At 55.0% G+C, this 18,355-nt stretch overlaps 2 protein-coding genes across 6 annotated transcripts in view; both read right to left on the bottom strand.

The window, feature by feature from the left end:
- Positions 1-18,355, bottom strand: part of LOC137482717 (mitochondrial fission factor homolog B-like) — a 214,641-nt gene that overhangs the window by 184,668 nt on the left and 11,618 nt on the right. The gene's annotated exons all lie outside the window — the stretch shown is intronic.
- Positions 9,439-16,073, bottom strand: CNGA2 (cyclic nucleotide gated channel subunit alpha 2). The gene is made up of 6 exons (XM_068205270.1): positions 15,950-16,073; positions 15,662-15,772; positions 14,985-15,155; positions 12,639-12,746; positions 12,138-12,244; positions 9,439-11,470 (listed from the first exon to the last, which is right to left on the bottom strand). The coding sequence occupies exons 1-6, from the start codon at positions 16,033-16,035 to the stop codon at positions 10,047-10,049; spliced, it is 2,007 nt and encodes a 668-aa protein (XP_068061371.1). The 5' UTR covers positions 16,036-16,073; the 3' UTR covers positions 9,439-10,046.

The following is an 18,355-nucleotide window of genomic DNA, read 5'->3' on the forward strand; positions in this document are numbered from 1 at the left end:
TGCATAGAGTTGGCTTCTCAAGGTTGTTTATTTTTCCTTATCTATAACATTCTTTCTCTGACCTGCTGAGCTCTGTCTAGCAAGGAGGCCATGGCATTCTGTGCGCCACCTCGGGTGGCGTTTACATTTTATATCAAAAATTATGTATATTATGTTTACAATATTGTGCCAATACCTATAATCTATGTTAGACAGTGTGTCTCAACCTAAAATCAATAGAAAAGTGTCACCATCACACCAAGACATGGAGAGCAAGAAGAGGGAGAGGAAGGTCAGGACACACCCAAATCCCTCCATCTTGTCCCTTTGAACCCCATTCTAAAAAAGCCCCAAAATTCTACTTTTTCACCCTGTGTTAATTCAAATACCACACTACTCAAACCCTTGTGGCTTGTAATTCCTCACGCAAAGTTGGCAGTTTTTTTCCATGGGCTAGAATCGAAGCCACAGGTGTTTTTGACTTCATGCCAGGGTCTCCAAGCCTCCTGCCAGGGTATGGAGACAGCCAGGCCAGCCAGAGGGATGTCCTGGACTCCAACAATGATATAAATAACTGATTCAAAAAGTGAGGTGGGGTGAACCCCCTAAGCCCCAGAACAAGCTGCAGATGCAGGGTTATGAGCCTGAGTCTTGAAGATGTGGGCAGAGATGATGTGGGACCCCCCACATCTCAGGGATGGCAATGCACACTTGGAGCTGAGCAGAATTCCCCTCAGGGTAACAGGAGCAGGGGGCAGGAGCTGTCCCGTGGATGTGCAGGCTAACAGGTTTAGTCAGATGCCACATAAACTTGAGGACCAGTGAAGAGTGAGATGAGCATAAAGCCTGTTGAAAAATACATAAAACCTGTCCCAAGTGGATTCCAAGAGACATGGTGAATGGCACAGTGCTCCTGGCAAAGAGCTGAGAAGGGTGATGGCCTCTTGTCCCTTCTGGACCCCAAGGTACCTGGGGGAGCCCAGTGCCAGGGGCACAGGGGAAATCCTGGCTCTGAGCTGCACAGCAGCTCTAAGTGCAGCACTGCTGGTGGCATTTTTTAGGTATTGATTGCACAATCAATAGGCTGTCAGTGTTCGTAGCATTTTAACTGGACTGCTAATAACAACAACTGCTCATTGCATTTTTTGTTATATTGTTAAAACTTTTAATTAGACAAACAATAAATTTTGGGCTTGGCATAAGACAGTGTGTTTGGCTTTTGGTAGGTTAACACCAGCTGGGCTAACATCTCTGTCCTGCCCCGCCTCCCAGGGGGGATGAGTTTAGGGTCTCTGACTGCAAGGAAAAGCTCAGTCCCACACCAACCTGGTGCAGGGTCCATCCCTGTCTGCTTCACCTCCTGCAGCCTTCCCCAGGCTGCTTCTGGGGACAGATGTGACAGGTTGGCACAAGCCTGACAGCCCCCCAAATTCTGCCCCAGTTTGGGGCTGCTCAGCCCTGGCAAAGCCCCTCTGTGTGCCCATGACAGAGAAGGTAAAGACCTTCCCAGTCCAGAGGGTTTTCCCACCATGAATATGCAGAAGACATTGGCCAAGCAGCACAGAGCTGGTTAGCCCCAGGTCCCTCATCTCAAGCAGAGACTTCATCCAGCTTCCCCCCAGCAGCCTAAATGAGCCAGGCATTTCTGCATCTTCCAAATAAGCCAGGCATTTCTCCATCTCCCCTGAACGCCCTCCCTTGCCATTCTCTGACCCCCTGTCCCAGTGACTGGCAGCATCTCAGGCTTCCAGGGGCAAAAAACAGCCTGTGCTCACAGCCCACCCAAGGTAACAGTTCACCACAGCATGCTCACTTTTAATTTGCTTAGCCGAGCAATAAAGCAGAAACGAGGAATGGCAGCTAATTAAAAGTATCGATTCATGTGGCATTCAAAACCACCCGGACCAAGTTGGGGCAGGAAGGAGGGATGAGGCTGGAAGAGAACGGGACAGCAGGACTGCAGCACTGCAGTCAGGTGTATCCTTGCTCCCTGGCATTCCCTGCATGGGGAAAACTCCTTTGCTCTAACAACCCTCTCCTACAAGGCACCATCCCTAAGACACTGGGTTTTTTCCTTACCAGAGAAACCTCCAAGATTCCCATTCCCTTAGCTCCATGTGAATCCTCATTTGACTTGCCCCATGTATTTTTAAGGCTGGCTGACAGCAGGCAGGCAACCACCCAGAAATGGGGGGAAAACACAGTCAGGATGTGTTTCTGCAGTGAGGCTCTCAAAGGTCACCGCTTGCAGAACCCTCTGACCTTCACATCAGGAGAACAACTCACCGGAGATGTTTGTCTTTGTGACTCAGGTACGTGCAGGACTCACAGCGTGCCTGGGGCCAGAAAATCCAGACAGCTTCCAGCTCACCTGCTCTGCACACCATTGCACAAGATGGTTTTAAAAACCAAAGTCAGTGTCTGTCACTCACGTGGGAATGGGAGTGGGAAAGATGGGGGCCAGCACCAGGGTCTCAGGTGTCTGCTGTGGCCAGGCATCTCTTAGCAGAGAGTTGATGGGAATGGATTCAAACTGAGAGTAGATTTAGATTAGCTGTTAGCAAGGAATGTTTTCTGTGAGGGTGGTGAGGCACTGCACCAGAGAAGTTGTGGATGCCCCATCCCTGGAAGTGCTCAAGTCCAGGCTGGATGGAGCTCTGAGCAACCTGGTCTAAGGGAAAGTGTCCCTGTATACAGCAGCAGGGCTGGAACCAGATAATCTTTAAGGTCAGCCCAGGCCATTTTACAGTTCTATGAAGAGGAAGATGCTCATTACAAGACAGGAGCTGGGGTTGCCTAAGCCTGGCCAGTGTGGCTCTGTCTGGAGGGGAAGGTGGCTGCTGAATCCTCACTTCCCACAAGAGTAAAAATTTTACATCTTAAGAGACAAGCCAAGTGAGGAGCATCCAGACAGTGCTGTGCCAGAGACAGAGCTGGGAACAGGCACAGAAGCAACCACAGGCACTCCTGAGATAAGACACTGTCACTCTTTTCTTGCTCTGCATTACCCATCCCATCATCTCCCCATCCCTCTGTGTGGCATAGCTACCAACAGCTGTCCTCATGGGATCATCAAAGAGCCAGAAACTCTGACTGAAAGCTTGCTCCCTGTCCCTCTGACCTCACACAGCAAGCAGATGCCACCATGGTATGAAGGGAGCAGAGTCCCCAGGTGCATCATCCTCACCCGAGGACTTAGAAGCAAAGAGGAACCTGCAGGAAAGGACTTCTGCTCTGAATACTCTCGAAAATCTTCTCAGAGAAGTGACAAAGTGCCTTCTCATTGTTAAAACTGCCCTGGCAGCCTCCTCAGCGAGGTTTGCACCCCCATCGTGGGCCTGGGGGGATGTCCATCCTCTGCCTGTGGTGTTACCAGTGCTCCTCTGAGTTCTGTGGGTCTGCTCTGCTTCCTCTCCTGCATTCCCCAGCGAGCACCCGCTCCACCCAAGCCATTGCAGGCCACCCTGCCTTGCCAAGCAGCCAGGCAGCTCTTCCCAGAGCACAGCCAGACACACAGAGAGCCAGTGGCCACTTCACAGCTGCCCTGCTCCCATCCCACTCCACACCTGGGCATCACAGCGCCAGAGGAGATCGAAGATCCTGCTACAACTGCAGGTAATCCATCCAGGCAAGCAGGCAGAGGGATTCACTCCCTGTGACAGACTTTATCTGGCTCCAAGAAGGATAAACCTAAATCCTCTCCTGTATTTCCCCTCCACTCTCCAGTCCAGAAGATGAAAAGTGACATGTGGCCAAGACCAAAAGGCAACGTTTAGGAACGTGCAGGGCTGGGCTGAGGAGAGCACCAGGGAGAGCCCCGTGGTGGGGCAAGGAAGCCTTCACTCTCAGAAGCCCCAGGCTGGTGGGTCAGGGAGAGATGGGCTGTTGGGAAGGCATCCCAGGATCTTCCATTCCATCCCTCCAAGGGAGGAGGCTTCACCTCCTGCTCACCCATCACCCTGAGCTGCTGTCATGGCAACACATGCTTGGCTTCAGGAAGGAACAGGTACTTCTGCTTGTTTACCCAAGAAGGAGGCAGCATCCTGGTATTTTGAACAGGAGAGAAGGAGAGGAGTGAGCCAGCAGTCAGCACAGGAGCTCAGGGACCTGCACCTGCACCGTGTGCAGGTCTGCAGCCTCCTGCCACCCACAAGAGGGGTGCAGCCTTCATCCACTTTGGTTCTGCTGCTCGTGGCTGGGAGATGTGCTCGTGGGGGTGGGGACAGTCCTCACACCACGCTGGGGCCCCACATGAACATGGGGTGATAGAGGGTTTGGGCTGCACAGCACAAAACTGGGACGTGCTGAGCACTCAGCACCAGCCTTGCCCTCCAAAGGGGGGACCACACCTCAGAAAGGTCCTTCAATGCTCACCAGGGGCTGCAAAGAAAACACAGACTGCAGCACCACCAGGGCTCTGGCAGTGGCTCCTGCCTTCTCCAGCCATTTCCCACGAGCAGCCCCAGGACAGGCCACATCCAGCACCACCCGTGGACCATGAGAACAAGCTGAGTGCAGAGCCCTTCCTTTGGAACCTCACTGATACCTGCAGGAGAAACAGACAGTGCCTTGATTTCAGAGCTCCTCAATCCAAAGGAGCCTGAGCACGTATTTCCCCCTCCAGAAAACAGCTGCATGGGAGGCTGGTGACCACCCACACCACCTCCACGTGCCAGCCCCTTGAGAAGAGGTGGAATCTCGCTTGCAGCAGCCCTCTGAATTCAGTGCCTCGCTCCTGGGATAGCAGCACCAGCACCAGCAGCAGTCCTGGTTCCCCTGGGCGCAGAGGAGGCAGCAGGTGGGTGAAGAAAAGCTGTCTAGGAAGCTCTGAAAGAGGCTCATGCTGGAGCGTTTGGAATTGCCTCCAAACTTTCCTGATTTTCAAGAGATTTGGATCCAACCAGCCCATAGGAGAGACACAGTGTGGTCAGGACAACAGAGCGAGATGGGAGCTTGCCCCTGCACTTCACACCATCCCCCTGGCACAGATCTCACCAGGTTGGGCCTGCTGTGCTTCAGGCTTCATGCCAGACCCTGGGCTCAGAGCCAGACCCTGTCTGCAATCCCTAAATGCACTGCTCCAAACTCACACGAACCTTGTTTGCAGCTTGCTGACCTAACTTAGCTCTGGAGAATGGGCAAAGCCAGCTGCTCTCCTGTGCTGCAGCCCTGTGTCCACAGCCTAAGCAGAGATTATTCTGGGGCTCGCTCACTATCACCAAAATGGCCTCTTCATGAACTCCACGAGAAAAACAAAAAGCGGGCAGCCGGGAGGCAGCAGGTATCACCGTGGTGTCCGGCCAGGCTCTCTCCATTTCCCCCTGCTGTGAAATGGGTATTTGCACTTCCCAGAGGTCGATGAGAGCTTTTTCTGGGTATCATCCAGTGAAGATCCTTTCATTCCTGGAAGCAATGCTCACAGGGGAGGGAAACCCATTGTGGCACAATGTAGTCACGGCTGATTCCCCTGAGCATCCCAGGCCTTTTTCTGCAGCTCTGGTACAGGCAGGTCAGCTCCGAAGATGCATCCTTTGATAGCTGAAAACATCTGCTGCAGATGTCAGGGGGCTTCCCTGGTCTGATGGGCGGCTGCCTGGCAAAGTACATGTTTCCCCCTGGCATGACCTCTCCCAAAGTCAATATATTTGCTCCATATTTGATGCCTCCCTTCCACAACACACAGCTGAGAAAAGCCCCTGTGCAACAGAAGCTATCTTTGGAGAGAGCTAAAAGAAGGAAAGTATTAATAATATATAGACAAGGTAGCTCAGTGCTTTGTGGCACATGGGCATGTCTCTGCAGGGCGCTGAGCAGACCCTGGCAGTGGGGTTTTCCTCCTGGATGCCTTTGGCTCCCCATCTCCAGGAGAGCCTTAGGGAAACCACCTGTAAAATGGGCAGCAGCCAAAGCTGGATCTGCTGAGCCCCATGTCCGCTCTGCTGGGAATTTAGGCAGCCTGCAAGTGCAGCTGTGCCACTGTGTGCTTCCCTCCAACATCTGCCTGTCCTGCTCATTGAAAAAAATCATGGAGCTGCTGCTAATTTCATTAGCAGGCCCGTCAAGCGGTTCATCAGTCCATGATTTCCTGGCTTGCCGCCTTGAGGAAACAAGCGGGATCTGCTCTGAATTCACAAAGCCATCCCCTGGGGTCATTTGTCTGAAGGCTTAAAATTTCCCGAGTGCATTATTATCTCGGATTAAAACTGGGGGAGGGATGGGTTTTTCTGCCCATCCCCGGGAGTCAAGCAGACACCCTCAGACCTCCCTCAGCCGCCAGCAGCTCCCGACCCGCGGCAGGAGCTGCCCTGCGCGGGGCTGGCCAGGGGCACCGATGGGGCGCTGCAAGGGGCATCGAGAAACACTCGTGGTGGCCTTGCCAAAGGCTTGTCTCTCCGCGCCGACGGGCTGCGAGCCCGCACCGAGGGTCCCGCATGCAGGGTCCCACCCGCTCGCAAGGAGGGTCCTGCCCAGACGGGTCCCCTCGCCCCCATGGAGCGTCCCGGCCGCAAAGATGCTCCCGCAAGGAGGGTCCCGCACAGAGTCTCCCGCACACAGTCCCCCCTCCCGCCCGGGGATGTCGCACTGGGGTCTCCTCTGTCGCACTGGGTCCCCTCTCTCTCTCTGGGGACCCCTCTCTCTCTCTCTCTCTCACTGGGGTCCCCTCTCTCTCTCTGGGGTCCCCTCTGTCTCACGGGCTCCCCTCTCTCTCTCACTGGGGTCTCCTCTCTCTCTCTGGGGTCCCCTCTCTCTCTCTGGGGTCCCCCCCTCTCTCTCTGGGGTCCCCCCTCTCTCTCTCTGGGGTCCCCTCTGTCTCACGGGGTCTCTCTCTCTCTCTCTCGGGGTCCCCTCTCTCTCTCTCTGGGGTCCCCTCTTTCTCTCTCTCTCTTTCTCTCTCGGGGTCCCCTCTCTCTCTCTGGGGTCCCCTCTGTCTCTGGGGTCCCCTCTCTCTCTCTGGGGTCCCCTCTGTCTCTCTGGGGTCCCCTCTTTCTCTCGGGGTCCCCTCTCTCTCTCTGGGGTCCCCTCTGTCTCTCAGGGTCCCTCTCTCTCTCTCTGGGGTCCCCTCTTTCTCTCTTTCTCTCTCTGGGGTCCCCTCTCTCTCTCTGGGGTCCCCTCTCTCTCTCTCGGGGTCCCGGCCCCGAGGGTCCCGCGCGGGCGCGGCGGTTCCGCGGCCCACAGCGCCCTCTGCCGCCCGGCCGCAGCACCCGCAGCCGCCCGCAGCGCCCGGCTGGGGAACGGGAAACGGGAACGGGAACGGGAACGGGAAACGGGAACGGGGAACGGGAACGGGGAAAGGGAACGGGGAACGGGAACGGGGAAAGGGAACGGGGAAAGGGGAACGGGGAACGGGAACGGGGAACGGGGAGCGGGGAACGGGAACGGGGAACGGGGAACGGGGAACGGGAACGGGGAACGGGAAACGGGAACGGGAACGGGAAACGGGAACGGGGAACGGGAAACGGGAACGGGAACGGGGAACGGGGAGCGGGGAACGGGAACGGGGAACGGGGAACGGGAACGGGGAACGGGGAACGGGGAGCGGGGAACGGGAACGGGGAACGGGGAACGGGAACGGGGAACGGGGAGCGGGAACGGGAACGGGAAACGGGAACGGGGAACGGGAAACGGGAACGGGGAACGGGAACGGGGAACGGGAAACGGGAACGGGGAACGGGAAACGGGAACGGGGAACGGGGAACGGGAACGGGGAACGGGAAACGGGAACGGGAACGGGAAACGGGAACGGGGAACGGGAAACGGGAACGGGGAACGGGGAACGGGAAACGGGAACGGGGAACGGGGAACGGGAACGGGGAACGGGAACGGGGAACGGGAACGGGGAACGGGGAACGGGGAACGGGGAACGGGGAACGGGGAGCGGGAACGGGGAACGGGAAACGGGGAACGGGAACGGGGAGCGGGAACGGGGAACGGGAAACGGGAACGGGGAACGGGAACGGGGAACGGGGAACGGGGAACGGGAACGGGGAGCGGGAAACAGGAACGGGAAACGAGGAGCGGGAACGGGAAACGGGAGCGGGAAACGGGAGCGGGGAACGGGGAACGAGAACGGGAAACGAGAACGGGAAACGAGAACGGGAAGCGAGAACGGGGAGCGGGAACGGGGAGCGGGAACGGGGAGCGGGAACGGGGAGCGGGAACGGGGAGCGGGAACGGGGAGCGGGAACGGGGAGCGGGAACGGGGAGCGGGAACGGGGAGCGGGGAGAACGGGGAACGGGCAGTGCTGGGGGAATGGAGAACGGGAGGTGCGGGAGGAAAACGGGGAACGGAGAACGGGCGGTGCGGGAGGGAGAACAGGCAGTGCGGGGGGCAGCAGGCGGTGCGGGAGGAGAACGGGCAGAGAGAGGAACGGGCAGTGCGGGGTAAAGGGCGGTTCTTCAGGGCGCGCTCTGCAAAGAGCCAGCTGCAAATCCATGACCAATACTCCCAGGAAAGGGGGAATCTAGGAGCTGCAGCTCGTGGCAGTATAAGGAGTAGCAGAACTGCAACTACGCTGACTTCATCCAAGAGCATCTTGGTCATAAAAGGAAAAAAAAAAAAAAAAAACAAACGCAGAAGAGCTACAGTTTAATGATGAAAAACTTTTATTCTTACCCCAACTTCTAATTTTGATAATGTAACCATTCCTACCCCCACAATCCCAAAAAGCAAGGCGATTATTTTTAAATGGAAAGTGTTCCTATGAAATGCAGAGAGACAGTTTTGGATTGGAGAGAAAGAAAGAACAAAGGAAATACCCTCAGTTTTCCACTGTGAACCCTTCTGGGTTGATATTTCCCTGTGTGTCCTCCCATCATTTCGGCCAGACTCTTGGCTCAGTTTGACCCAGAACATGAATTCCCTTCTCCCCAAATATTTCCGTGCTTGGAAAGCAGCCCAAGTCCACCCCATGGGTGCACAGTCCCAGACCCAAGAAGTGAGGTGTCATCCTCCAGTCCCAGCACCTGCCCCACATCCTGAGGCATGGGTGACACTGCTGCTTGGACTGGTGCTGCTGCTGCTTGCAGGGGTTTGGGCGCTGTTCCTGCACTGTGCCCCTCTCCACACTCACACCATGGAGCCCCCATGGCTGCAGCAGAGCCTGGCAGTGCTCTGCTGGCTCTTGCAGTGGTGCCACGTTTCCACCCTCACACATGTCCCTGTGGCTCTGCCACTCATCTCTCATCTGGAAGGCAGGGACCTCTGCAGCCTGCAAAGCCCCAAAACTCCCACTGAGTACAAGAAAACCCCCTGCCTAAGAAAATAAATGTGTTCTGCACTCCCTCTGAGCTACCCACAGCAAAGCAAATATGGGCACAGTTGGCTCCCACCACGGCTTTGTTCCTTAAAAACATGTCTTTCAGTCAAACCTGTGCTGGCACATCTGGCTGTCATTAGATAGAGGAGAGAGACGCTCTCTGTCTGACTCCTGCTTGTAGTACAGCATCTCTGCATTGTCATCCAAGACATCCACAGCCCAAATGGCAATCACACTGCTTCCACAGCAGGAGGGCTTGCGAACGCTGGCCCCAGGAAGGTGCAGTGCTCAGGGCACCAAGCCACCCGCACCAGGTGCCCCCTGACGGCACCAAACAACAGAAGAGAGAGGCAGGCAGGAGGCAGCAGCTGCAAGCCCTGCCAGCTCAGTGCCCAGCCTCAGCAAGGGTGGTGACCAGGACAGTGACAGTGACCCAGACAAGCCTGTCCATCTGCAGATGTCAGAGGCACAGTTTGGTCTGTCTTAGCTGAGTTTGGGGATCTTGTGGGTAAAGAGCTTCTGGGTGCAGACTGGGCAGTGTTTGCAGACACTCACTGAGGACGGATTACCTGAAGTGAATTAGAAAGGCTGAATCCAAAAGGCAATGAAAAAAGTGACAGGTCAGTGGAGGGGCCGAGACAATCCCCTGATTTGGAGCCACCTCAGGGGCTGCCATCAGAGGCAGTGCCAGCAGCAGTGCTAAGGACCTGAGAAAAGGCCCTGGCAAGGCAGCCACGGGGTCTGCCTTGTGAAACAGCAAACACTGCCTCAGCACCAGGTCAGACATCATCCAGCTGACTCTGTTCCCCCTCACTGCATCCCACCAGGTGAAGCTTTCTCCTCATCCTCAAACAGACTGTCTGAGCTATCAGAGAAGAAATCCTCCAGTTCCTCCTGCCTCATCTTGGACTCCAGAGCAGTGATGCGCTGCTTCAGCTTCATCTGGGCATCATTGTACTCAGTCAGGAGCCGGCCAAAGCGGGTATGCAGCATGTCCAGGTTTGAGGCCACCCTGTCCAGCCTCTCCTCCATACTCTTCCCTTCTGTGCTTTCCTCTGCAGCTGACTCATCCAGCAGCCCTTCCTTGATTAGGATCTCCCGGCCACGCTCTTCCAAGATCCTTTTGGCATCAGGATACTCTGTGACTGCCTCCATGAGGTCTTCCTTAGACAGGCAGAAGAGATCAGAGTAGCCCAAGCTGCGGATGTTGGCTGTGCGCCTGTTGCCCATTTTGCTCCCTTTGATGTTGAGGATGCTGATCTCACCAAAGCAGCCCCCTGCAGTGAGCAAAGCATACTGTGTCATCCCATCATCCGCCACCACGGCCAGCTTGCCCTCCTTGATGATGTACATCTCCTTCCCGATGTCCCCTTTCCGGCACACGTAATCCCCGGGGCTGAACACCTGAGGGCGAAGCTTCAGCACCAGCTCCACCAGCAGCCCTGCCTCACAATTCTGGAAAATCCTCACCTTCTTCAGTGTCTCCAGGTGAACATTGATGGCAATCTCTGCCCTTAACTTATCAGGGAGGTTCTTGAGGACCTCCCGTTCGTCTACTGCCTTCTTGTTGGTCCACAGGTAGTCGAACCACTTGATGACTTTGGTTTCCAAGTCTTTGCTCACCTTGCGGAACTGCATGTAGTGTTTGACGGCGTCGATTTTGGCCTGGAACTCCGCCCTGGTGGCGTTCATGTTGGATATCATGGACCCCACGTTCCCCACGATGGTGGCAAAGATGAGGACGCCGATGAGGAAATCAAAGATCACGAAGAGGTACTCTTCATCCCGCACGGGAGGAGGGGTCTCCCCAATGGTGGTCAGAGTCAGCGTAGACCAGTAAAGACAGTAGACGTACTCCCGGGTCAGATACCCATACTCAGGGTCTGTGACATTGGGATAGACCCAGCTGTCCTCTCCAAAGCCTATGGCCTTGGAGATGGCATAATAAATGCAGGCGTTCCAGTGGATGATGACTAGGATGTAAAGAACCAAGTTGCTGATGCGGAAGATGTTGGGGTGGCTGGTTCTGGTCTCAGTCCTGTCGAAGAACTCAAACATGCGGGAGAAGCGCAGCAGCCTGTTGAAACGCAGCTCAGGGCAGTGCAGTCCCACCCAAAAATAGGCCAGGTCTGTGGGCAGCGTGGAGAGAACATCCAGCTTGAACTGGAGCGTGTGGATGTAGTTATCCCGTAACTTCTTCAGGTCCTTAACCAGGAGGCCCTGTTCCAAGAATCCTAAAGAGAAGCAAATTACAGAATTATCTTGGGTAAAGTTTAACTTTTCTGCAGGTTTTGTGAGCACCTGAGCAATAGCCTATGGAATGCTATGGATTTGTGTGCATAAATACACAGGGTCAACCAAATATTACCAGTTCCTGCCCTACTCAGTTTGTTATCACTCAAAGACTTCATCTGGCAAAAGCCACCCAAAGATATAACTCAGGGATTTAGTCTGTTGCCATGAAGAAAAAGGAACACAAAGGTTTCCATCCTCCAGACCATGAATTATTGCAGTTCTGACAGAAAACGTACGGCCAAGTGCTGCCTTCCGAGAACATTAAATTCTACCATTTTTCCGTGCAGATAATTCATTAGCTGAACTGATGCAAAATCAGAGATACAGACCTTCAGCTATGCCCGAATACTAATAGTAATGCAGGTAATTTTGTACAATTATTCAAAGGTGAATTTGAAAGCTGGGATGATTAATCTTTCATATTGAAACTTGCTTCATTTCTCAGATCTCCTAATTAGATTCTTTCTCTAGAGACTGCTTCATACCAGTGAACACTAAGGTAGGCAAAACCCTCCTTCTAATGGAACTGTGGATTAGGCCCGTCCCTTGCAGCTCATCTCCACTTGTAAGGGATTAAAGGAAAGCCAGGATGCTGCTCCTGCTCACCTGTGTGCAGGCGGATCACTGTGTCCCCGAGGTAGAGGGCATCTGAGATGTAATCTAACACCAGCCACAGCACAAAATAGGTCTTTTGCAGGTCAGTGAAGCATGCCCTGGAGGAAGGTCATCAAACAGGGTGTGAGACCAGAAATCCCCACATCTTCTCTGACTGTTACTGCTGAATGTAGGCTGATCCTGAGGTGCCCAGCTGTGCAACAGAGCTTGGCCACTGGGCACTCCTCTTCTAGGAACTTAAACTCCCTGCTCTGAAAAATCTGCCCTCCCTGGATGGAGGTAAAGCAACACCTTGACACCACCTTCCAAATGACCCTGAAACCATGGCCCTTTCCTGATGGGCCAGAATTCACAGTGATAGGGGAGGGTCTCTTTCATTTCAGTGCCCACCAGCCCCAGCACCACCAGTGTCAGATTGATGCTGGTTGAGCCACAACAACCAGGTGATCAGGAGGGGCAGAGGAGGCAGGAACCCTACAACTCCCAGCTCACCTGGCTACGAGCAAGCACCAGTTATAGAGGACAGGAACTGCAACCACAGCCAGCCAGTGGTAATACCAGTCCCCTGCAGGGTCCACCACAAAGAAGAGCCATTTCCTCCTGGAAGCAGAGAGAAGAGCCAGAGCTGGCAGTGTATGTGGAAACCAGGGTTGGAACAAACCATGTGAGCCATGTCCTTCATCCCTCGCACCACAGTGTCTCCAGTAGAGCTGCAGCTTGGGTGCCAGCCTGTCAGCCAATCCCAGCAGTGCCGAATCTCAGCACTCTTTAAGTTCCTTTATCCCTAAAACTGAGCTGAGAATGCAGCAGAAGAGGAAACTGTGGGATGGTAAGGCAAAGCAGGTGGCCCACATGACACAGCACCCCAGTGGCAGAGCCAGGAACAGATGTTTGGAAGAGGGGGATCAGAAAAGTTCTCGTGATGTTCATGACATTGCTTCTCCCAGGTGAGGTAGGGACTGGTGCCAGGCAGATCTGAAGAGAAGAGTAATTGAAGCAGGAAGGGAAGTGTGCTGCAGATCAGTGGCAGCACCAGGAGGGGCTGCCCAAGCCCCAGAGCAGTGGCCCGGGGGCAGCTGGCACGGCAGGGCTGCCTCCTGTGCCTCCTGCAGTCTGCACAGCCCGGGCTCCAGCCTTTGAACTGCTCCCAAGTGTTTGATCCTGCTCGCCTTGGGACTCTGAGATAAGAAGTGTGTGCTCCAGTTGCCAGATTCACTGGAGAAGCTGGGGAAGAGAAACTCTGTGGCTGGGATGATAGGCTTATAGCAGCCTGGTGGGGCAAAACACTCTCTCCCTCCGTCCCTCCCTCCCAGCTTTTGAACACACGAAACTCCCTCCAGTGATAGAAAAAAAACATCCCACTTGCCAACAGATTCCCATGTCCACCGCATTACTTCTGGCAGCTTCAAAGGCAGAAGCCCTGCTTGGAAGTCTTTCCCTGGAGTACAGGCAGTGCCCAGAGTTTGGGGACTGGCACTCGGCTCAAAGCCAGCCCCAGTCCCTCATGTTCACCCTCTGTGCACCCACAGACAAGTGGTGATCCGGCCTCCCATTAAAAGGGCTTATTTTTAACCAGAAAGTGCAGCTTGAACATTTGTTTTTTGAGAAAGGGACTGTGCTCCCTAGGACATACAGCAGTGCCACAGGGGAAGCTCTGACTCACCTGCATCCAGCACCCACAACCATTAATAACCTCAATAATGCTGTTAATGATGTTGGTAATTTCAGCTTTAAATCACCAGTGCTGCCATGACAGGAGGCCAGAATCCCTGATGTAACACTGGCAGCAGGGCCAGGGCTGGAAAAACAGGGCTCTGTTAACCCAGGAAGAGCGAATAATCATCTGCCTCTTCCCAAAGGCTTTGAAGCCATGGAGCCTGCCACAGCCATGAGCAGCAGCTCACGTGTGGGATTACCAGACTTGGGACTCTTCTTACCTGTGGAGCTGAGGCCCTGGAAAACCTCAGAAGTTCCCACTGAATCCCCAGAACCCACTGGCACTGAGCAGCCCTTTCACAGCACGCTTCAGCTCCTTCTAGTCATGAACAAGCTCCCCTTAACTTCACAGTATTTTCTTCCATTACTAGTAAAGACCCAGATACAAGGCTCAGATTCTTTTTCTCCTACAGAAAACAATTATTTCTTGGTGTTTTAATTACCATGTATCATGGTAGGGTCCAGAGTAGTCTGTGAGCTTTGCCCTCTAATTAGCCAGCAGAAGAAAAGCCAGGTTATTGCTTCTCACCAGGAGTGTGAGCTGAGGAGATGAAAGGGCTGGATTTGAAAGAGTCTTTTCAGAAAGCTGCTCTTTGTGGGGGCACAGGCAGCAAACACTCCCTTCATCCTGCAGATGATGAATGAGACTGGCAAATCCCAGTTTTGTGGCTCCTGGGTGGGATGCAGTGATTGCTGGGTGTTGTCCTGCATCCCTTGGCTTGTGTCCAGCCCCTCATATGCACAAGCTCCAGGTGCATCTTATTACAGACCCAGGGCTGGCTCCAAAAACAACCCCAGTGTGGGACTGGCATGAAACTGGGGAGGTTTGATGTGTTTCCCACCAGGGCATGGACCAGGAGGGAGAAGATCCCATGGCTGAGGGACAGGCCAGGTCTTTTCCACAGGGACAGTCCCCACATCCTGTGTGTCAGCAAAACAGCCCAGCAGAGCCAGGCTGGCTGCCAAGACAGGGGCTGGAGAGGGCAGGAGGGACCCTTCCCACCACTCCACCCCACTTCCTTCTTTCCCATCCCCATCAGCCATCCCCACTGGAGCCCCCGAGCTCCACGCACAGCTGATCCCCAGCCAAGGACAGCTGGGACCACAGGAAAGGGACCCTACTTTTTGTTTAACTTCTCCGTCTCCTCATCCTCAAGCTCATCACCAGCACCTGCAGCCACTGTCAGGAGCTCAGGGCCTTGAAAACGCTCCAGGAAGGGGTCTGGCCTCTGCTGCTCCTCGTGCAGGCTCTTGTTGGCCCAGTCCCTGAGCACCAGCACCAGCCGGACTATCCTGGACAGGGGAGACAGGCACACCCAGAGTTCTTAACAGAGCGAGGGCAAAGCAAAAGCTTCAGAGTCATCAGGGGAGCTGCAGCTGGGAAGAAAACTCTTAAACTCTTGCAGCTCCCTCTCAAGCATTAGAATTTCTTTTGTACCCTTTTTAGTGATGATGTGGGACCAAAAATGCACAAGCAATAGAAACCACCCTGACAGAGTTCCACAACTTCTACCCCAGTCCTGCTGTCACTCCCACAGGAATATGAGGAATCTGTGGGTGACTGAGGCACAGGGAGGCTGCCTGCAGGGAAAGAAGCCTCTGAGCCCAGTGGAGGTGGAGCCATCCCCTACCAAAACCCTCTCCACGGGCACTGGGGCACAAAGAGCAGCATTTACAGGTGCTCATCCCTGCATCCCATGAATTCCATACAGCAGAAGGGGATCCTCACCCCACAGAAGGCCCCTGTGCCAAGGCCAGGCACAAAAGGCTCACCCCATGCCAGGGGCACACACAAGTACCTGGCCAAGGCTCCCTGGCCTTGGAAAGCGTGGTCAGCCCTCTGCTCCCCCCCATGCAGGCTGGCTCCTCTCTGCAGCTCTGAGCTGGTGCCATCCTGGGTTGAACAGGTCCTGCAGTGGGGAAAAAGGGGGATCACATCCACTCTGTGCCACCGTGGCACTGCCACTGCCAGGCACACTGGAGGAAGCTGGCAGCAGAGATTGGGCACCACAGCCCTGCCCATGCCAGGCCTTTCCCTCCCCTGCCCCAGCAGGGCCTCCCTCAACCAAAGCAGGGAGCAGCCTGACCTGGTGCTGAGCCCTGTCCCCTCCGCGTCACCCCCGGGCTCGTGGTTGCCTGGGGAGCTGTGCACACCATTGCTCTTCGCTGGCATCCCCAGGGTGAGGGGACCACGGGCACACACCCTGCCCCAGGGACCTGCAAAAAGCACAGGACAGCCACAAGAAAACACTTGCAGGACACATCACATGGTTTGAACACAGGAATCCAGCACGGCGTGGGGAGAGATGGTCCAACACCATGGACCCACACCATGTTTTCCAGGAGGAGTCCTGCAGGGCATTTTGTTCTCTCCAAGGGATCCCACAGCTGCCTGGAGCCATGAAAGATACTCTCCTCATTGTTCAGGCTCCTCATTCACTGCCAGAGGAACACCTCTTTTTCCATCTCTTCCCTGGTTTTGCCTACCTCTCCTTTGCCTTTCCTGCTCTCCTTGCTTTCTGTTGCCTGGCCTTGCCTGCCCCTCCCCTTCCCATTCCTTGCCTTGTGCCCTCCTCCTTTTCCCTGCCTTTCCCTGCCCTGCCTGCCCCCCCTTGCCTTGCCTTTCCCAGTCCAACCCCTCCTTTACCCTGCTCGCTTTCCCCTCCTTTGCCTTGCCTTTACTTGCCTTGCCTTGCTTTGGGTTGCTTCTCTATCCTTTGCCCTGTCCTGTCCTTTGCCTTGTCCTTTCATTTCCCTTGTCCTTTCCTTTCCTTTACCTTGTCCTTTCCCTTTCCCTTTCCTTTCCTTTCCCTTGTCCTCTCCTTTCCTTTCCCTTGTCCTCTCCTTTCTTTTCCCTTGTCCTTTCCTTTCCCTTGTCCTTTCCCTTGTCATTTCCTTTCCTTTCCCTTGTCCTTTCCTTTCCTTTCCCTTGTCCTTTCCTTTCCTTTCCCTTGTCCTTTCTTTTCCCTTGTCCTCTCCTTTCCTTTCCCTTGTCCTTTCCTTTCCTTTCCTTTCCTTTCCTTTCCCCTTTCCTTTCCCCTTTCCTTTCCCCTTTCCTTTCCCTTGTCCTTTCCCTTGTCCTTTTCCTTGTCCTTTCTTTTCCCTTGTCCTCTCCTTTCCTTTCCCTCGTCCTTTCCTTTCCCTCGTCCTTTCCTTTCCTTTCCTTTCCTTTCCTTTCCTTTCCTTTCCTTTCCTTTCCTTTCCCTTTCCTTTCCTTTCCTTTCCTTTCCTTTCCTTTCCTTTCCTTTCCTTTCCTTTCCTTTCCTTTCCTTTCCTTTCCTTTCCTTTCCCTTTCCCTTTCCCTTTCCCTTTCCCTTGTCCTTTCCTTTCCCCCCACTCCTGCCTTGCCCTGCCTGCCCCTCCTTTCCACACCTCCCTGGGGGCACCGGTGCCACCGGGAGTAGCCACCAGCGTCCACTTACGAGCCCGGCGTTCCCCGAAGCCTTGAGCGCTGCCTCGGGCGGGCTGGCAGGGGAGCACCCCTGCCCCAGGAGCTTCCCGGGCTGCCTCCGGAGCGCTCCGGCTTTTCAAACAGGGAGCAGGGCAGAAGCAGCGGGGCTGCCGGCGCGGCGGCCGGGAGCGGGCGGCGGTGGCAGCGGGGACAGCGCCCACCGTGTCTGTCACCGCCCCGCACGGCCGGCCCGGAGCAGCCTCGATGCCCGGAGCGGCAGGGCGCACTCAGAGGAGCTGGCAGCTTCTGTCTGGGGAGGAAAGGGGAGGAGGGAAATGTGGTGCTCGGGGATGCTCCATTTCCCTATGCACGTCTTCTCCCCCCACCCGTCACCTCCTCGGCGGCTGGAGGGGCCGGGACAATGCCCAGCCGGCGATCACAGCCATGCTGAGCTGCTCTGTGTGCAGTGAGCCGAGTCCCCTCGGTGAAGGGTCACTGTGCACGCAGGGACAGGCACAGCCAGCACCCCCAGCGGGGCTCAGGTCCTGCCACACCAGGGAATGCACCTGGACTGCTCGCAGGGCTCTGCTCCCGCTCCCCTCCCAGCCCCTGCCCTGGGGAACAGCAGAGATGGTGATTATTTCCTGCTTCAGAGCCTGTGCCACAGCTACTGCTAGGATGGAAAACTGGAAGAAGTAGGCACATTTTAACACCCTCACATCCACTTACCTCTTCTCCTGCTGGCAGAGCAGGGGACCAAAAGTGCTGCTCTGGAGTCCCATCAAAGAGAGCTGCAGAGTTTGAAGGTGATCATGAAATGCACCTTTCATCAATTTCTGCCCTCTTATTTTGCTCAAGAAGTCATTCTAATGCCGAGTTAGCAAAAAATCTGCATCCCCAAGGCAGTAAGGAAGAGGTCAGTTTTTCTCCTCTCCCTCCAGGATGTAACCATTTGCGGTGGCTGAGGCTGGATCCATCCCCAACAGGCACACGGAGTGCTGCACCTTGTGCAGGGCTAATCTAAAAGCACCAGCACCAGGAGTCTCTTTTATCTTTGCTATCAAAGGTTTACCTTTTACTTTCCCCTTCAAAGCCTTAAATT

This window comes from Anomalospiza imberbis, chromosome 14 (assembly GCF_031753505.1).
Source record: "Anomalospiza imberbis isolate Cuckoo-Finch-1a 21T00152 chromosome 14, ASM3175350v1, whole genome shotgun sequence".
Lineage (NCBI taxonomy): Eukaryota > Metazoa > Chordata > Aves > Passeriformes > Viduidae > Anomalospiza > Anomalospiza imberbis.